Genomic DNA, 18,385 nt, shown 5'->3' on the forward strand with positions numbered 1-18,385 from the left:
AAGAATAATTTTTACCTTTTTAAATGGTTGAAAAACAATCTAAAGACGGTTTGGGGGATTTCAGGGTCTATAAGTAAAGGTTCATTGGCACACAGCCACATTCATTCACTTACATGTTGTCTCTGGCTGCTTTTAAGCAGAGCTGAAGAGTTGTGACATGACCTACAAAGCCTAAACTATTGATTATCGGGCCCTTACAAGATAAGTTTATTTGTATTTTATTTATTTTTTAAAAGATTTTATTTATTTATCTGAGAGAAAGAATGAGAACACGAGAGGAGAGAGGTTCAGAGGCAGAAGCAGACTCCCCGCTGAGCGGGGAGCCTGATGCGGGACTCGATCCAGGGACTCCAGGATCATGACCTAAGCCGAAGGCAGTCGCTTAACCAACTGAGCCACCCAGGTGCCCCCCAAATAAGTTTATTGATCCCCGACCTAGAGAAAGGGAGGAGGTACGGCTCCAAGAGGGTGTGTGGCTGGGTAGGGACAGTGCAACTCTGGTACCCATACTAGAAGTTCAAGTGGCCAGGAGATGAGGTATCACACTGCCTAGTAAAATCAGTTGCTCATCAATATTTGTGCACTTGACAAAAGAAGATGCAAGTATGGCCAATAAGCACAGAAAAAAGATCCTCAGCACCAGTAGTCATCAAAGAAATGCAAATTAAAACCACAATGAGATACAACTACACACCCACTACAATGGCTATAATTAAAACGACTACATATTGGTGAGAATGTGGAGGAACAAGAGCTCTCAGATGTTGCTGGTGGAAATCTAAAATAACACAATCACTCTGGGAAAACAGTTTGGCAGTTTATTATAAATTTAAGGATCCACTTACCACACGACCTAGCCGTTCCACTCCTTGGTATTTACGCACGACAAATGAAAACATTATGTCCAAACAAAAGCTAGCCCCAAATGAGAAACAATCCAAATGTCCATCAATAGGTGAATGGACAAATTGTGGCATATCCACACAGTGGAATAATACTCAGCAATAAAAAGAGACAAACTACAGATATATAAACAACATGGATGAACCTCTAAAACATGCTGAATGAAAGAAGCCAGACCCAAAGAGAACACATTCTATACATGTCCCCCACTTTTTGAGTTTGTGTTACACTGCTTTGCTTTTAGGAAAGACCCGCAGGAGTACCTGTTTTCCCTAACCAAAAGAAATCCAGAGAGGATATTCACTTTGATGGAAATGTGTAAGGCAAAAATAGCATCCAGTGCTTGTTTTGCAGCAAGCCATTATAGGGGCAGCCCGAACCCCAAGTAGCAAGAGCAGCTCCACGAAGCTCCCTCCCCAGGAACTACACTCAGCATCTCAGCATCAAGCTGCCATAGCTCTGAACTGTGTCTGTGAGCATGTTCTTTATCCTGATTTATTTTGTGCATTCGTTAGCAAGATGCATCTCCTTTTGGGTCTGGGAACACTCAAACAATCTTCCATATAAATTAAGGGTAAATGCTACTTTGCTTTACACCATTTTGGCTTATGAAGGTTTCATAGGAATGCTTTCAGATAGTGGGGTTATCCATAACTCTAGGAAAGATAGGTTTATTTCACACTGATAGAGCCTCATCTCATGGGTGTTACTTCAATGGCTGCTTGGGCCAGGGACTTGGGTGGGAGAGGATTTAGTGGGAAAGGACACACCGAGACCTTTGAGGGTAATGCTAATGTTCTGTATCTTGACTGTGGTGGTGGTTATACAGGTGTATGTATTTGTGTATTTTGTTGTATGAATATTACTAAGTTTGATTTTAAAAAAGGGTGCCCATGTCTTCAGGACCCATTAACAGGGTGAAGCATTGATGCTGAGTATCGCCTGAGTCCATGCAGCCAACGAAATCCACATGGAAGAGAAGAACAGAGATGAAAAGCTTACTTGTCAGATTTTCTGATCCTACAAGGAAGTGGTCCCAAACAAAGTCCTCTTTGTAGGCTCCTTGCCATGGGGCATCTTTGAGCCAGGAAAGGCCAAACTTTTGTCCTACATCAACAGTTGCAAAGTTCCTGGAAGTGAGGCCTTCAATACTTGGACTTCTGGATTTCTTTAAACTGAATAAAAATCTTGCATACCCTCTTATTCAGTTCCTCTGAAGGTGCCAATCAGCAAGTTGCCCACTTGGATTCTTCAACTGGCAAAAGAAACACATTTACCAGCACCAAAAATGAAGTTAGTTGGTTTGATCTAAGTCCCTGGGGGAAACCTGATCCATCAAGGTAACTGGACCTAATCAGTTGGAAGTTGAGGATGTGGTTGCTGGCAATTAAGTCGGCTTTAGTCTCCGCTAAATCAAAGTGGTCATCCTTCCTCGTAAGAAACCTAGTTGCTCAGAGTTGAAAGAGTAACAGTCCAATCTGAGGCACAGGAACAAAGCTCAATAAAATCAGCATCTGCATTCTCCTTTGAGGTAAAACATGGATGATGGGGAGTTTGTGCTCTGGCCACCGAACTTATGTGGAGATGGAGGCAGAATGGTTTTGTCTGGGGAGGGCAGATGGCGGGACAGTTCTTAAGGAATAACAGAAAAGCTTCTCTGAGGCTCCTTCCACAGGAAACCTGAAGCAATACCCAGGAGACGAGGATCGTTGAGGGAGCCAAGGAGGGTTCAGGTAACAAAGCGATCTGTTTTTGCAAGCCTTACCAGAGCAGAGAAAGGGGAGGCCGCTTCATTTTGCCTCTCAATGGAGTTAGAATTTAAACAAATTTTTGTTTAATACCAGTTTCAAATAACAACCAAGATAAACCTCAGAGAAATCACAACATAGTATAAGGACTCTAGGGGGTGCCTGGGTGGCTCAGTCGGTTAAGCGTCTGCTTTCTGCTCAGGTCATCCCAGGGTCCTGAGATCGAGCCCCACCTCAGGCTCCCTGCTCAGTGGGGAGTCTGATTCTCCCTCTTCCTCTGCCCCTGCTCTCTCTCTCTCTCTCTCACGCTAATAAATAAAAAAATCTTAAAAAAAAAAAGACTATAAGGACTCTAGTCCTAAGACAATGAGAAAGGTAAGGAAAACACCTTCAAAGAAAGGTACTTAGGAAAATGGGAACAATAGGGAAATTTATGTTTGATCTAGACTCTTTGAGCCAATTACGCAAGTCCAGGATAAAGGGTGGGACCCTTATCAGTGACCTGTGGTGGGTGGGAGGAAAGAAGAAAAGGGCCTTAATGTGAAGCCTCTCAGGAGACACAACCGCCGAAGAGAATGGAATTTATAAAGCTATCAATTCAATCTATTTAGTCTAGAATTCTACCGGTGAGGGTTTCCGGTGCCAGGGCAAGTCCTCAGAAGTAGCCAACGACGAATGAAGAACGCGTTCATAGTCAAGAGAGGCTCTGGCGACCCCGGGCAGTATGCAATGGACAGCCAGGGCAGGAACCTGAGAAGCCGTGTCAGAGGCCATCTCAAAGGAGAGTGCGAAGCTTGTAAGAAGCCAGGTCAGTGTGCAGACCGCTGTGAACCGTGGGAACAGCCGTGGCAGAGCTCTGGGTGTGATGCCCGCGGCTGCTGCAGCAATCTTGCTCCAGCTTGACCCCGGCGTCATAATTACACACCTTCCCACACAACACAACACAAAAGGTGGCAGAAAGAGCTGGAAAGAGCCTGTGTCCTTGATGACATCACGGGCCGATGAGCAGAGGCTACCAACCCTGAAGCCTGCCCTGCAGTTGGACACAAAATAAAAATTACGCTAATTACACCAACGCACCCGGTGCTGTAATCTAGGACTGTCCTATTCCAATTAGTCTGAAGCAACTGCACATCTGACAAGCTCAGATGTGTGGCCGTAGTTAAGTGTCCCTGTTATTCAACGCTTGCTGGTTGCCCTCAAGTGAGAAATGCAACAAACCTTCACTATCACAGAAAATGTGCCAGGGAAGATAAACACCCTCTCCATGCAATTTTACCACAGGTATTTATCTTTTAGGAATGTCTAAATTTGCATTTAAATTAAATGCATTAAATTACAGATAAGTACAATTACGGAAGGGGTGAGGGTAAAAGAACCACTTAAAATATTAACAAAAGAATGTTCCATTAGGCCATCCAAACAAACTAAATAATCTCAAACTTGGTTCTGAAAATTAGTTTTACTCTTGGGGTGCCTGGGTGGCTCAGTTCGTTGAGTGTCCAACTCTTGATTTTGGCTCAGCTCTGGATCTCAGGGTGTTGAGATGGAGCCCAAGGTACTACCGTGCTCAGTGGGAAATCTGCTTCCTCCTCCGCCCTCTCCCTCATTCCCTCCCCCCCTCCCCCCGCACTCTCTCTCTCTTTCTCAAATAAATAAAATTAGTTTTATTCTTAAAACTGTAGAGATACTTTTCAATCTGGAGGCTGAATCTCGAAGGTCCACGACTCAATTTTCTCCAATTTGGGGCTTTAGTTGTTCATATTCAGTGTATATAATAAGCTTCAAGGAGGGCCTAACCTGTGTCCCAGTGTGGTCTTCCGTAACTTTTTGAAAGCATATATATATATATTTTAACCTGTAATTCTTTTTTTTTTTAAAGATTTTATTTATTTGAGAGAGAGAAAGAGAGAGAGAGCACAAGAGAGACAAGGGTCAGAGGGAGAAGCAGACTCCCTGCTAAGCAGGGAGCCGGATGTGGGACTCGATTCCGGGACTCCAGGATCATGACCTGAGCCGAAGGCAGTCGCTTAACCAACTGAGCCACCCAGGTGCCCTTAACCAGTAATTCTTATTTCACTGACAAAAGGAATAATCAAAATTTAGTTTCTGCTTAACTATTAGCAAAATTTATATCCAATCTAATCCAGTATTCATACCCAAGATGAATTACCAAATACAATCAACTTCTTCCCTTTCGTTTCCATCCCCAGCACCCATCATCTCACACCTGGGTGATTGGTCTTCTCTCCTGCACTCTGCCCTACTCTCGTCCTTTCTTCAACCTCAGCCAAGGAGATCCTCTCAAAACTCAAATATGACCCCAAGCCTCACCTCCTCCTCACTCTCTCCCCTGTGCCACCCAACCTTTCTTCTGCCTCTTTCCTGAATGTTCTCTCCTATCAGAGATTCTTACACATTCAAGCCCTTTTATCTGGGGAACACTTTCCTTCCTTTTTCACCTAGATAACATTTAGTCAGTCTTCAGCCTGATCATCATTTTAAGACTTCCCTACCATAGTCAAATTCTCTTGTTATATAGACTCTCATATAACCTTATACTTCTTCCTACTACCTGTTAAATTTGCATTTTTATATTTCTGTGTGGTTATCTGGTTACTGGTGATCTGTTACACTAAACTATAAGCTTTATGAGCAGAGGTTTTATCTGTTTTTACTCATCATTACATGACCAGAGTTGAGCACAGCAGTGGATGCTTACTATATGCATTGGATGAAAAAAAAAATGTTGGCAAACAGTTTATCTCATACACAATAGTCCCAAAAGAAACATGAATCTTACCATTTGTTTGTTTGTTTTTCCTGGTTGTTTCCAGTGATCAAAGGAACTCCAATATGGAATCTGTAACTAAAAGATTCTTCCTTTAAAAACATGTAATGAGAAGACAGAGGTGGATCTTCTCAGCACCCACATGTTTTGGAGGCTGGTGGGAGACAATGGATGGCATAAAAAGATAGTGCCCAGAATGCAAATGTCCTATTACTGTGACCACAAGATATCAACACCAGCACCATTTCCTTCTCTTGTCACTAGAAATAGCTTCATCAAGTGAGGAATTACTCAGCCTTCTTCTTGCCCCATTCTCTGAAGCTGACATCCTACACATCGCTTGAACCATAGTAGAAACTAGAATCCTATTCAATCTAATTTCAAAGTAATGATACCAACTCTATCACTTCGTTTTCTCCTTTTTAAGGATGAGTTAAGACTCTTTGCTGAATTTTATTCTTGTGACACCAATCAAGGCATAGAGGAGTGGGGGTTGGAGGGTAGGGAAACAGTAGCTTGTCCACAAATGTTAGGTTGGAGGAACCGGTTTAATCTTAACATCTTAGAGGAAGTATCCAATGGTTATAAAATCTTCTGGGAAAAACTGACTTCATTTTCATTTTCTGAGCCCCCCCCCGCCACTTTTTTTTTAAATTTAATTAGGTTGTTTTGTTTTTTAATGTTTTTGTAAAAGCTTCTACTAAGGAAATTGGAAGTTCCAAGGCAAGGTCTCTTAATCTACAGTGATAAACAAGTATTTAGTGATCATGAAACGCTCGAAAACATTTGCTAAAAGTTTGTCTGCGCATATGTTTGGGAGTGCATTTTTCTGGAGAAAGACTCGAATTTATGTCAAATTCTGTTGCCAGCGCCTGGTACAGTGCCTGGCATGTAACAGATGCTTAGTAAATATCTGAGTAAGAGAATGAGAAAATGAATGAATAGATACCCTTAATGACACTGAGAAAGAATGGCTGGAGAAGTTATCTGATACCAGGAAAACAATGGTGTCAGAAGCCAAGGAAGAGATTTCAAGGAGAGAGAGTGGTTCAACTGTCATTTGTTGAATAAAGGTCGTCAGATAAGGTCTGAAAAGTGCACAGTGGATTTAGAAATGCAGTGGTAGTTGGAGACCTTTAAAACTGATAGTTTCAGTTGGGGTAAAATATTGCAGTTGGTTGGAGAATGACTAGGAATACAAAGCAAGGAACAGTGTATAGAGACAACTCTTTCATAAACCATTTCTGTAAAGAAGTAAAAAACAGAATGGAAAATGAGGAGTTCCTATAGGAAGGTTTTATTTTTTTAAGATAGAAAAGACTTGAAAATACCTAAATGCCAATGGGAAGGAGCCACAGATAGGTAAAGGAACAAAGGTACTAGGAAGTAGGACTGGGAAGGGATCCAGAGCCTTGCATCAGAAAAGGGTTACCTTTTCCACTGCGAAAGGAGGGAAGGACAAAGAATGGGTACCAATTAAGTAAGTTTGAAGGTTTGGTGGTACTAATTTGAGAAAGATTCCATCTTATGGTTTTTCTTTTCTCTGAGAAAATGAGAAGTAAAATAATCTCCTGAGTGAAGGGGTACAGGGGATGGTGGACACAACAGGGAAGGTCTTAGGTGAGCAGAAGTTTAAAATAGCTCCTGTGAAGAATGTGAGACAGGGGGGCGCCTGGGTGGCTCAGTCGTTAAGCGTCTGCCTTCGGCTCAGGTCATGATCCCAGGGTCCTGGGATCAAGCCCCACATCGGGCTCCCTGCTCTGTGGGGGGCCTGCTTCTCCCTCTCCCACTCCCCCTGCTTGTGTTCCCTCTCTCACTGTGTCTCTCTCTGTCAAATAATAAATAAAATATTTTAAAAAAAAGAATGCGAGACAGGGAAGAATTGCCAGGCAAAGTCGTGAATATAAATTTGTTGTGCTACTGATGTCCTCCGATGTGTGGTTTTTCTCTAGAAAGTCTTTTAAGCAGAAAGGGGTTTCTAAGAAAATCCCTACTTCACTAGAGGTTACCTTCTCTCTTGAAATTGAGTAACTTAAATTCAGGTTCAGAATTGTGGTGAAGATAAAATTTCTGTATATAATACAGAAATTATGGTGCATTTAATATTAAAGGTAAGAAGTCACTGGTATTATTTTAAATACATAGAAAATAAAAGTTTGCCTTTTAAGTACCTAAGAACGGGAACAGGTAAGGTTTTTTTATACAGGGAACCAAAAATCACCGTCAAAACCAAAGCCCTAAAATAACTACTTACAGGGCCACCCAGGTAGGTCCAATTAACTGGAACAATCAGCTCTCAAGAGCTTTATCCTGTTACTTAAGGCGATAATGTCAGGGTCAACAAATCCATGACAAAAAGAGGGACCTCTAGGGGTGCCTGGGTGGTTCAGTCATTAAGCATCTGCCTTCTGCTCAGGTCATGATCCCGGGGTCCCGGGATCGGCCCGCATCGGGCTCCCTGCTCTGCGGGAAGCCTGCTTCTCCCTCTCCCACTCCCTCTGCCTGTGTTCCCTCTCTCGCTGTGTCTCTTCAAAAAAAAAAAAAAAAAAAAAAAGAGGGATGTCTAGAGAAAGAAATCCAGAAGAAAAACTGGTGAGAATGACTGTTCTAAAAACAGACGGACTCTCTGTCTACTCCGTTGCAGATAAAGCCAAGTTCAGTCTCTCCAGTTCAGTAGTTACCTGGTCATCAAGCAGAGGTGACATGTCATGTCCAGCCCCCAAACTGATGCATATTCTCTTTAGTTTTCCCCTCCCTCTAGCTAACAGACACCCAAAAGTAGCTGAGGGCATTAAATACCTAATCACTGTTACTTCCCTCTATGCTTCCTGGCTTGGCTTGAAACTTAACACGAGGGGTAGTTAAGGAACCAAGGGCTAATGTGAGTACTTTCAACACTCTCCATCTAGCCAAACCCACTCTGTCCCTAAAACAGCTCAGCAGTCCAAGCATGGTAGCACAGAAGACAGCTGCTTTGGAAGGTAGTCTAAAGTGGTCGGGAAGAGCACGGTTTCTAGGGGCAAACTGCTTGGGTTCATATTCTAGAGACCTACTTAGTAGACAGAAACTGTGTTTTAGTTTCTTCATCTGCAAAATGAAAATAATGATAATGCCTATCTCATAGGGCTATTATGAAGATTAAAGGAGACAATCCAGGTCAACTGAAGAAGGTTTGGAATACAATAAGCAAACAGTGTATGTTAGCTACTATTATCGTTTCTGACCTATGGTTGCGTTTTCTTGAATAGGTTTAACAGAAGAACAAGATTGCAAGAGTCTTGTGCAGTGGTTGAAGTGATGGGAAGCGAAAAGAAACTGATAGGGGAGAGTAGCACAGTCAAGGGCCTGGAGTTCTTGAAGTATAGATGCACTGGAAGTCATTCAGTTAGGAAGCTGGGAAAATGGGCACAAAGTAGAAGAGTTTATTTTAAGCTTTTAAGGGTGAAGTTGACGTAAGTGATGACAAGGTCCAGGGAGTGGGTGACTTTATAGAAAAGGTAAAGGTCACTGAATTTGAGAAGTTGAAGCAATCAAGAGACCAGGGTATCGCCTGGGTTACCCACATGGAATTTTATGTAACCTGGCTTAAAGGTGGGACTTGGGGCAGGGAGAGAACCTGTGAGTCAGGTACCAAAGTCTTTGGAGAATGCAAGGAATAAATGAGAATGACACACATGGACAGAAAGCATCCGAAAGCAATGCAGTCTGTGTAAGCATGTGTAACGATCAGAACTGAGAAGCAAGGAAGCTAACTGCTCCTCATGATGCCAACTGAGGCTAGTTGGTGGGAAAAGACCACAGAGCCAAGGATGCTAAGTATTTTATATCGCTTAGGAGTCCAGTACAGTGATAAACTGTCCTATCCTATGTTAATACTATCCCTGTTAAGAAACACAGCCACCAAATTATTTAGAGTGCTTTCTCAAAGGATCCTGACTCTCCAAGGTATCATCACAGTTCTATGAAGCCCCTCTCCCCCATTTAACATGCTCTCCAGACCTCAGGAAGGATCACCTGTGTCTCTCTCTACCCTGTACATACTTTCACCATAGTACAGGTCATCCTTCCTCGCACTTATGTTTAAATGTCACTCTCATACAGGTACTTCCAGGGTTGTGGCAAGGTGTAGATCTTTTCATGTCTCTCTCTCAACCGTGTAGGCATGCATTAATAAATGTCATTTGTTAAACAACAGACTTCTCACAGTCACCAAATTAGAAGGCAGAGCATAAAAAGAATTTTCTGCCTATGAAAATGGGTCATCAAGACTTTAAGTTTTGACTATAAAGAATGATTTTCTGGGGTCCCTGGCTGGCTCAGTCAGTGGAGCATCTGACTCTTGATCTTGGGGTTGTGAGTTCTAGCCCCGCGATGAGTGGGAGATTACTTTAAAAAAATGATTTTCGAATAAGTATTAGAAAGGAGATGCAGTACTTCTTCACCAATTTGCAGCATAACATTTCTAAACACCCTCTATTAAAAGAAGTCATGGTTGAGACCTCAAAGGGAAAAAAATCAAAATTTGAAGAATAAGGTTGCTACGTGAACTTGCAAAATCCTTTACCTTCAATGTACCAAACTAAAAACAATAATGAATTAGCAACATTCCATTTGTATTCCTTTTCTAAAAACTTTTGAGGGATTTACTTGCCCTAGAGTTTAAATGTGATACTTATAAATAACCAGAGAAGGTTTTGAAATTTTGTTTCTGGTTTACTTTCAAGTGTCCCATGACTTTCTGATTTTATTATTTTGATTTATATTTATTTTATCCAAATGTCAGATTTTCCAAATCATATATATTTGACATAAATTCTTAAACAGGTGGAGTATACAAAACAAAATGAATGTATCCTAGGATTTTATCCAGATGAAGTCATATGAAATCATAGCTGGCAGGAGGTTAGGGAGGTTGGCAGCCCAGGAAGGGGGAGGGGGGTTTACTGATATGTTTATAGGGAAACAAAAAGATGAAAAAAAAGACGTGAAAATAGTAGAAGTTTTAAAGAAAAAGTTTTTTGAGGTGGTACAAAGCACTACCATTAGGTACTTAAAAAAATTCTTTTTTTTTTTTGGACACGTTTTGATGAACATATTTGTCCCAAATTTAATGATAAATATCACTCCTCCTTCACTTCTCCAAAACTGTAGAGGAATAAGCCTTTAATCAATACACATAAACTTCTGTAAAAACCTCATAAATTGAATTATTTCATTTGAATTTATAATGTCTCGTGGGCCCTTGGCCTTATTCTCCTTTGAGTTTGGGGCTTCAGGAAAGGATACATTTACATAGCCGGTGCAAGGGAATAAGCACTAAGAGAAGTGAACACTTCTCCCTCTTCATTATTGCACAGGCTGTGACTTACAAAAGAATAAAAAACTGTGTTTTCTATGAAAAGGTGCCCTGAGAAAAGCAAACTGATAGTGGAAATTCAGAGTAGTGGTTAATGTTCATCCAGTAATAATATGCTGTAATGTGATACAGAGCTTTATTCTAGTGGCAGAAATTTTAGTAGCTATGTAAATTTTACTAGCTATGTATTTTAGTCTTTAAAAGGTGGGTATGTAGGCATATAGCTTTTCCAGAATTAAGTGAGGAAAACAATATCTATATTCATATTTAAGAATTAAAAGGATTTTGAACATTCTAGATCTATCCATCATGAATGTAAAATAACTGCCTGTCCCTTCATGTTTAGATAGACCATTGTGTTGTTCAGGGTATGGTATTTTTTGTTGATTTTCCCCAAATCCTTTTTTGATGATAACTCACAGGTTGTTGGCTTTTCTGGCCACAGCAGAACACTTAGTTGATTATCACCAGAAAATAGTCTAGAACTCTGTATAATTAATGTGTCCCCTTCCTGGGTTCTAACTGAAAGTACAGACCTCATCAGACATACTATAAATATAGTTGGGATAATCTCTTTACTTACATTATCTTACACTTAGTCACCCCAAAACTTGAATACTTTTCTGCCCATTCAGAGTTCCAAAATATCTTTCAATTATAGTTTATTTTCATCATTGATAACTCAGTCATATTTAATATTATTTGTATATTTGGAAGGATGGTATGTTTAATCACCTCCAGAATACACATGAAAATTTAATAAAGATATCAAATAACATTTTCCAACTTTTGTTAGAATGAAAATCTCTACATAATTAATCAGTGTTTCCATACTTTTGCTAGTTTAAAAAAAAAGTTTGATGCCTTATTAAAAAGTCTATGCCAGCATTTCGATTTTTACTATACCTCTTCAAGGAACAAAATGTACCACACCCTTGATGACAATCAATAACAATGCACAGAAAAGATGTTTGGAAACAAAGACGACTGTTTTCTAACAGTACACTCCTGAACCCAAAAAATGTTAGCAAAATATTTTTGCACTGTTGATACTATTCTGTTTTATGTCAAATTCAAGTCAAACACAATTTTTTAAGACGTTGTATTTGTAATGTAAAATGAAGATTTGCTGAATTAATTTAATAAATATTTACTGAGCATTTACTACATGCCAGGCATTGTTCTGGGTATTGAAGATTTAGCAATGAAAAAGACAGGAATGGTTCCAACTTTTCCACTACCAAGAAGCTTGTTTTATCTTGAATCATTCATATTAAAAAATACATAAACCAGCAATAAGTTAGATAGTCAAGTCATAGAATTGGGGTTGAAAGGAGCTCAGAGATCATTTATTATATGTTATCAATTCCAAGATGCACATTATTTTACAATTTGACACATCTTACAATGTGGTCAGACCAGGCTGCACTCAAGGGAGAGTCGTCATTCCTGTGCATGTGCATCAAAACTCATGGAACAGTGTCAGAGGCTTGGAAGAAAATAGGGGAGACAATGGTGAAAGCACTCTTAAGGATTCTTGATGATTCAAGATTCAATAAAAATATAATAGTTGAAAGTGTTCATTTCTTGTAGGAGAGGAAAATGAAATTCAGAGAGATTAAATGACTTGCCCTAATTTACAAAGCAGGGTAGGTGGTAGTACCAGAGCCCAGCTCCTAACTTCTATTCTTATTCTTCTACCAAAGTCCTCAAATATATGGAAAGAAAGCCTCTAGAATATGGCTCTAGTTTTGGGACCATGGACAAGGAACTTAATCCCTCTTTGCCTCAGCTTCTCCATCTGTAAAAAAAAAGGAGTTTAACAGACCGAACTCATGATACTGTATTAAGATAATGTATGTACAGGACTTAACACAGAGTTTGGCATATAGTTAGTGCTCTGTAAAACTTAACTATTTGAGATCAAATTTTACATTTGGGAAGAAATTTAAAGTGACCAATTATCCTACAAATATTGCTCACTATTATGAAGCCCACATCTAGTTATTTGACTAAAATGCTAGAAAATAAATAGACTGCTCAAATGTTTGAACTGATCAATACAATAAAAATTTCCACCTTAACAATGCTTTGTCCAGGTCCATATGGTACTGTGCCAAGAACCCAGTAGACCTACCTGCAAAAAACCATACAAAAAACTATGATTATCAAGTTACTAAGGACTCTACTGTGTACAAATGCATTTATAAATACAATCTGAAACAACATATAAACAAGAAAAAATATTCAAAATGTGTAAACAGTTCATTTATTTTTGTTTTCTATAAGATATGATTACAACCCTGTATATTAATACTTGTACAAGAACCACAAGTTTGGGAGGTTAAAATGTACCATAAGGAGACATGATTTGGTCAGAAGTGAGAGTATTAACTGTTCATGATTGATAGATTACTTTATATGTTGTAAAGCACTTTTTTTATCCATTATCAACTCAGTACCTTGCATATAGTATAACTGTAAAAATAAATCCCAGGTGCTTTCCAATGTCATTTTGTTTTCTGTTCAAACAATGGCATGTTTAGAGAAGGGGTAAATGTCTACATTTCTTTTTTAAGCATTTCTGGTCAGTTCTTCTAATTTTGAGAGTTTAAGTGAAAATTCAAATTATATTCAAAATATAAAACTATGTTTTATGGGGTCAACTTGCTTTACATATTAGTTTCTATATTTTTGTTATAACATTCTGTATGTATTTTTACATTATGAGTTCATTACATATTTCAGACAAATAAAAATGGTTTCAACTGAGGTTCTGAATGCAACCGATATACAGTTAAGCACTTAAAAGGTCGTTTTAACTACTAGGAAATGTTAACCAATCAACTCACATTTGTTCCTGTTTCACTTGAAGACAAAACCTATAGGCCACTGTGCAAAGAGAACTAACTGAAATGAATATATCTGTATTTAGAATTACTGTATTTGCAGAAGCCTCTCGCAATTAAAGTCTTATCCTGAGGTACAATTCTGGTGTCTTCGTGTTTCATCATGACAACTGCGCAGTAGCAAAGTGCAACAATTTTCTGAATATTTTAAATATTAGCATATTTTCTCATACCAGTTACTTTAAGAGTGCTTTTGTTAAAAAATCTCACAAGCACTAACATGTTATCCAAATTTAAACCTTAAAAGAAAACCAACCCCATACTCAACATGTATAGTTCCCCTATTAATTCTGAAACTTAAAACTAACATTAGTTTGCTTATGTTTGGGATTTTTAAAAAACCAATCGCACACTTCATTATACACATCCTGGATATTATTCGAGGATCAAAGTCTAATGCTGACTATGGTTGGGTCAGCAGAGAAGAGCCCTATGGCCAAATATGAGAGCCCCACGGCAAGGTGTATGTCAGCCAAAAACACAGGAACCAGACTCCAATGGGGCAGCAGCTTGACGCTGCCTGCATTTAGTGGGGCGCCCCAAACCTCTGCTACCCCAAATTTCCCACCGCGCCCCACCTCTCTCCGTCCTAGCCTCTGCCCCGCCCCTTCCTCCCCGGCCAGCGCCCGCATTGCCCACGCAATTCCAGGGCTAAGCAGGGTAACGGAAACCAAAACCCGGCACACAAGGAAGGCCCAAGCAAGAAGTGAGGCCCCACCCTGCCAAAAGGAGCGACTCCTCTAGAAAAACTTGGCGGCAAACTAACAGGAAACGCGGAAGCGCAGTTCCTAGGACGGTTGGGGCACCCTGCCGCCCAGTAATCTCATCTTTTGTCCTTTGACAGGCCTCCTTGAAGCCCCAACTCTGAGCGATTTCCGGGCAGCTCTTGACTCGATCCCCCTTACGGTCTCTCACTGATGGCAGCCATGATAGTTGCATCCGGGTATTTCGAGGAGTCGCCGCCAGAGTCTCCCGGAAGTGACGCAAGCGCGGAGGGATTTGCGTTCGGCTGAGGTGAAAGGGCTCCGGAAGCGGGTGCGGTAGAGACGCTGGCGGTGTCGGGGAAGGGTTGGGAGTTTTATTTATTACCACCTTCTTGTAACAGATTTTGCGTGTCATGTATTGTACCCAACACCAGCATTACCATGCCATTTGAATCCTTTCTTCACAACAGGTCCAGGAGGAAGAAATGGTATCGTTTCCGTTACGGGGAAATTAAGGCCAGGAGAGGGCGAGTGATTTGTCTAAGATAATAATACAGCTCGTATTGGAGCTGCTCTAATCCCCTCCGTTTGTCTGTGGAGCCAGTGTTTTGCATTTCCTCTGTAATGCTTCCATTTAGAAAAACCCCAAAGCCCTGGTGCTTGCACCTGGCAGGCCACTTGTGCAAGGGCGTTCACCTTCCGCTCAGCACTGTTGCCCTTGGAGTAGTAGGGCTGAGCCGCAGCCCCCGTGGTCTTTGCGGCGGCCAGAGCCCCCTTCGCTAACCCGGTGTCTTGCGATTTCACTGGGTCTCCTGCCCCTTGACTCTGCACACGGAGGGGTCTTGCTGCCCTCAACCGTCGGTTAACTGAGGGGACTGGCACTGACTGTTGGGCGCTGGGAAGCATTTTAGCTCCTGTCAAGCACTTGTAAAGTCAAGACTGTTCGGACAGCTCGAGGCCTGTCATCATTGGCAAATAGTCTCTGGCCATAATAAAGGCCTGACTACTTTATCTTGGACTTTCCACCAAATCAGTTGTTTGTCCTGGTTTCCATTCCCTTAGAGTGTAAGTGAGAACCAATACTTCGCTCTTATGTCAGCGTTAACTATAACCAGCCCTCAAATGATAAAGTGTGAATAGCCACTCAGTCATTTTTTTCTTCGGTTTTTTTTTTTTGTTTTTTTTCCACAGAGGCTATCAGGTGGGGAAATAGCCACACACCCCAGCACTTCCCCAGAATAGGACCTCTCAGACCCCTGGGTGTCAGAGGTCCCAGGGGCACCACATCCTCAGGGGAGGTCAGAGCCCAGTGCTAGACATCATGGGGGTGAAGTAATATTTTTGTAAAAACAAATTATGCATAGTAAAAAACAAATTAAGAATGATAGTATTTGAAGGGTGGCCATTTATTTTCTTCTGTCTTTATTTTCCACATCTGCTACAGTTCTTTTTAATATGGGGAAATAAATTGACCACAGTAAACCTTTCTTAATTCCCTGATACTAATAATGATGACAAAGGCATGTTGTCATATTTTGACAATTGACAGTCCTTGATACAAATTACAGAGAGGAATTCTTTTGCTTGGAAAAGCATTGGGTTTTTGTCAGGATATTATCAAAGTATAGTTTTGGTATTGATGTTTTTCACACACCTTTGTATAAAAATATACTACAGTCAGAAGTTTTTCTTCTAAAAAAAAAGAGGAGTGGAGGATTTGGGACACTTGAAATTCTGGAGAACAAGTATAAAAAGCTACTTTTATTCTGCCTTCTTTGGGGTACACTTTTAAACAACTTCCCAGGTTCAGATATAAGCAAAATAAAGGCTTCTCTATTCTATTTCTGTATTCTACTTCCACTATTGCTTTTTAGCAACATCTCAAGCAGTGGCACTACAAGAAATACAGTGGAAAGATAGAAGAGAAAAATGAGAAGGGATTGGGGAGGAATAAAATGTAAAGGAATAAAGGAAAATGCTGATACTGGGGTTGAGGTTGCTTTGAAATTCCAAGGTAGCATGTAACAACCCTTTCATCCAAGTCCTGGCCCAAGACCAGTTGCCCACTCAGATTTACATATACAGTGTTCTCACTCACACATTGAGCACCCACTATGATAATTCTTACCAAAATTTCAGCTTTATACTCATACAAATTAGACCTATATTTTAACAAAACCTAGAGTGGATTGAACAAGAACTGTAAAGTAAAATCCCATAGTTTTCCTGGTGTCCCCTCTTACCATATCATTCATTCATCCTGTGATTAGTAGCATAAGTGGATATCGAACTGGAAGTGTTGCCTGCTGCATTATGATACAACTATGAAACACCAAGTGAGGTCCTGACAAGATGCATGTTTTCAAAGGAAGTATCTTCATGTTAGTCTGGGCCCTCTACAAAGCAGTTGTTAAGATGACATTAAACATTCAAGAATTTTATTAGAGGAAACACTTGTGAGAGGGAATGGGGAGGGAGCCAGGGAAGGCTGGGAGAACCATCAGACTGATGGAAGTCAAATGCAGTGAAGGGGGTGGGGGGAGGTTGGTGGAAGTGTCCTAGACTGCAGTACAGTCTAAGGAAGATTTGGCAAAGGCTGCTGGGACTGCCCAAGCCAAAATTGCCATCAGAGGGTCCTCCTAGGAAGAAGCTTGCCTTATGATCTGTGTTGCACTCAGTCACTGGCTGGAGCAGCCCATGGAAATCTTGGTTCTTGGTGCAAATGTGGCAGAAGATTTCAGAGTGCCGCAGCATCTGGGGCCCTTAGGCAATTTTGCTCCCTATATTTGGTTACCACAGTCCAAAAACTGGCTTTTCAATTACTGGAACTTTTTGCCAGTTTCAAGGCTTAGAAGAAGATTAAAAGAGGTGATTTCATGAGGAGGATCTTTGGAGAGAGCCGTTATGCTTCCTCACGCCCCTTCAAGTCTACTGAGTGGGACTTCAGTGGCACTGCTTTGGGAGATTGATATGTGTCCCATGGGTTTTGAGAAGTACAATGGTGCCTGACTCACATCTGAGAAATCCCAGGGTAGGGGAAATGGGCCAGTGAGAAGTTTGGGCAGAGGAGTAAAGGAGTGTTGCTATATTAGGATCAGCTGTGATTCCCATAGTTTGTCAGGGCAAGTCATGTTTGAGTGTTTCTTGTGCACCAAATTTGTACCATATGCGAGAAAAGCTGGCCTGGAGCTCTTTTGACTCTTGGCCAAGAGGAGTTCCCGGAAGGGAAATGGGACTCCAACCGAAAAAGTCTGTGTTGTGTGGATTATCAGAAAATCTGACCTGTAGAAGGAGCAGTAACTGGGGAAAGAGAATGTGTTGCCCATCTAGGACGACAAACTTGCTCACGTTTGCCTGGAACTCTCCCTGTTTTAGTACCAAAAGTCCTGAGTCTCAGGAATCCCTCAGTCCCAGGCAACTCAGGGTGGTTGGTCATTGGGCCTGTCACAGGAGTTGCAGTCAGAAGGCACTCCAGCAGGGAACCTCCAAAATCCACCAAGTCACCCATGAGAATAAGAGTCAAGTTGAAATATCAAGCGGGTTCAGAATATGTGAAGCCAGCTCATGACTATATCAGTATTATAGTGGATTTTATCAAGGGGGTAATTGGAAAATGATGCTGCAGCAGGACCTTCTTTTCCACACCATCCTTACAGAGTGGGTATAGTGTGTTCAGGCTGCCATAACAAAATATCACAGATGGGATGCTTAAATTACAAAACTTTATTTTCTCACAAGTCCAAGATCAAGGGTCTGGCCAATTCAGTTTCTGGTGAGAACTCTCTTCCTAGCTTGCAGATGGCCATCTTCTTGCTATATCCTCACATGACCTTTCCTCAGTGCCTGTGTGAGGAGAGAGGAGGGGGTCAGAGGTATTGCTGATGTTTTTTCTTATAAAGACACTAATTTTATAGGATCAGGGCCCCACCCTTATGACCTTATTTAACCTTAAATCTCCAAAGGCCTCATCTCCA

The 18,385-nt window shown here is 41.0% G+C and overlaps 1 protein-coding gene and 1 non-coding gene across 12 annotated transcripts; both read right to left on the bottom strand.

Annotated features, from left to right (window-relative positions):
- Nucleotides 1-507: 507 nt before the first annotated feature.
- Nucleotides 508-14,664, bottom strand: LOC118024227. Of its 11 annotated transcripts, none has more exons than XR_004683056.1 (4): nt 14,474-14,664; nt 12,878-12,935; nt 5,455-5,520; nt 508-3,684 (listed from the first exon to the last, which is right to left on the bottom strand). XR_004683056.1 is itself a non-coding variant. In XM_035025948.1 (3 exons), exons 1-3 carry the CDS (start codon nt 14,644-14,646, stop codon nt 3,264-3,266), a joined length of 654 nt encoding a protein of 217 aa, XP_034881839.1. In that variant the 5' UTR covers nt 14,647-14,664; the 3' UTR covers nt 508-3,263. The 11 variants fall into 11 exon arrangements, 4 of the variants coding, with proteins under 4 accessions (XP_034881839.1, XP_034881829.1, XP_034881822.1 ...); XR_004683055.1 differs by having other exon boundaries at nt 5,455-5,514; nt 13,651-14,664; XR_004683054.1 differs by having other exon boundaries at nt 13,651-14,664.
- Nucleotides 14,665-15,652: 988 nt separating this feature from the next.
- Nucleotides 15,653-15,742, bottom strand: LOC117998740. Its single transcript, XR_004676057.1, has one exon. It is a non-coding gene; the product is annotated as a small nucleolar RNA SNORD88 (small nucleolar RNA).
- Between the last annotated feature and the right edge of the window lie 2,643 nt (nt 15,743-18,385).

This window comes from Mirounga leonina, unplaced genomic scaffold (assembly GCF_011800145.1).
Source record: "Mirounga leonina isolate KUSES-001 unplaced genomic scaffold, KU_Mleo_1.0 Mir_114, whole genome shotgun sequence".
Classification (NCBI taxonomy): domain Eukaryota; kingdom Metazoa; phylum Chordata; class Mammalia; order Carnivora; family Phocidae; genus Mirounga; species Mirounga leonina.

Coding starts and splice junctions, on each gene's coding strand:
- LOC118024227 (XM_035025923.1), bottom strand. CDS start 14,646: ATGCAACTATCATGGCTGCCATCAGTGAGAGACCGTAAGGGGGATCGA. Junction 5,521..14,425: donor GAGTCGCTCCTTTTGGCAGG/GTGGGGCCTCAC, acceptor AGAATCTTTTAG/TTACAGATTCCATATTGGAG. Junction 3,685..5,454: donor GAAAAACAAACAAACAAATG/GTAAGATTCATG, acceptor GTCCAACTGCAG/GGCAGGCTTCAGGGTTGGTA.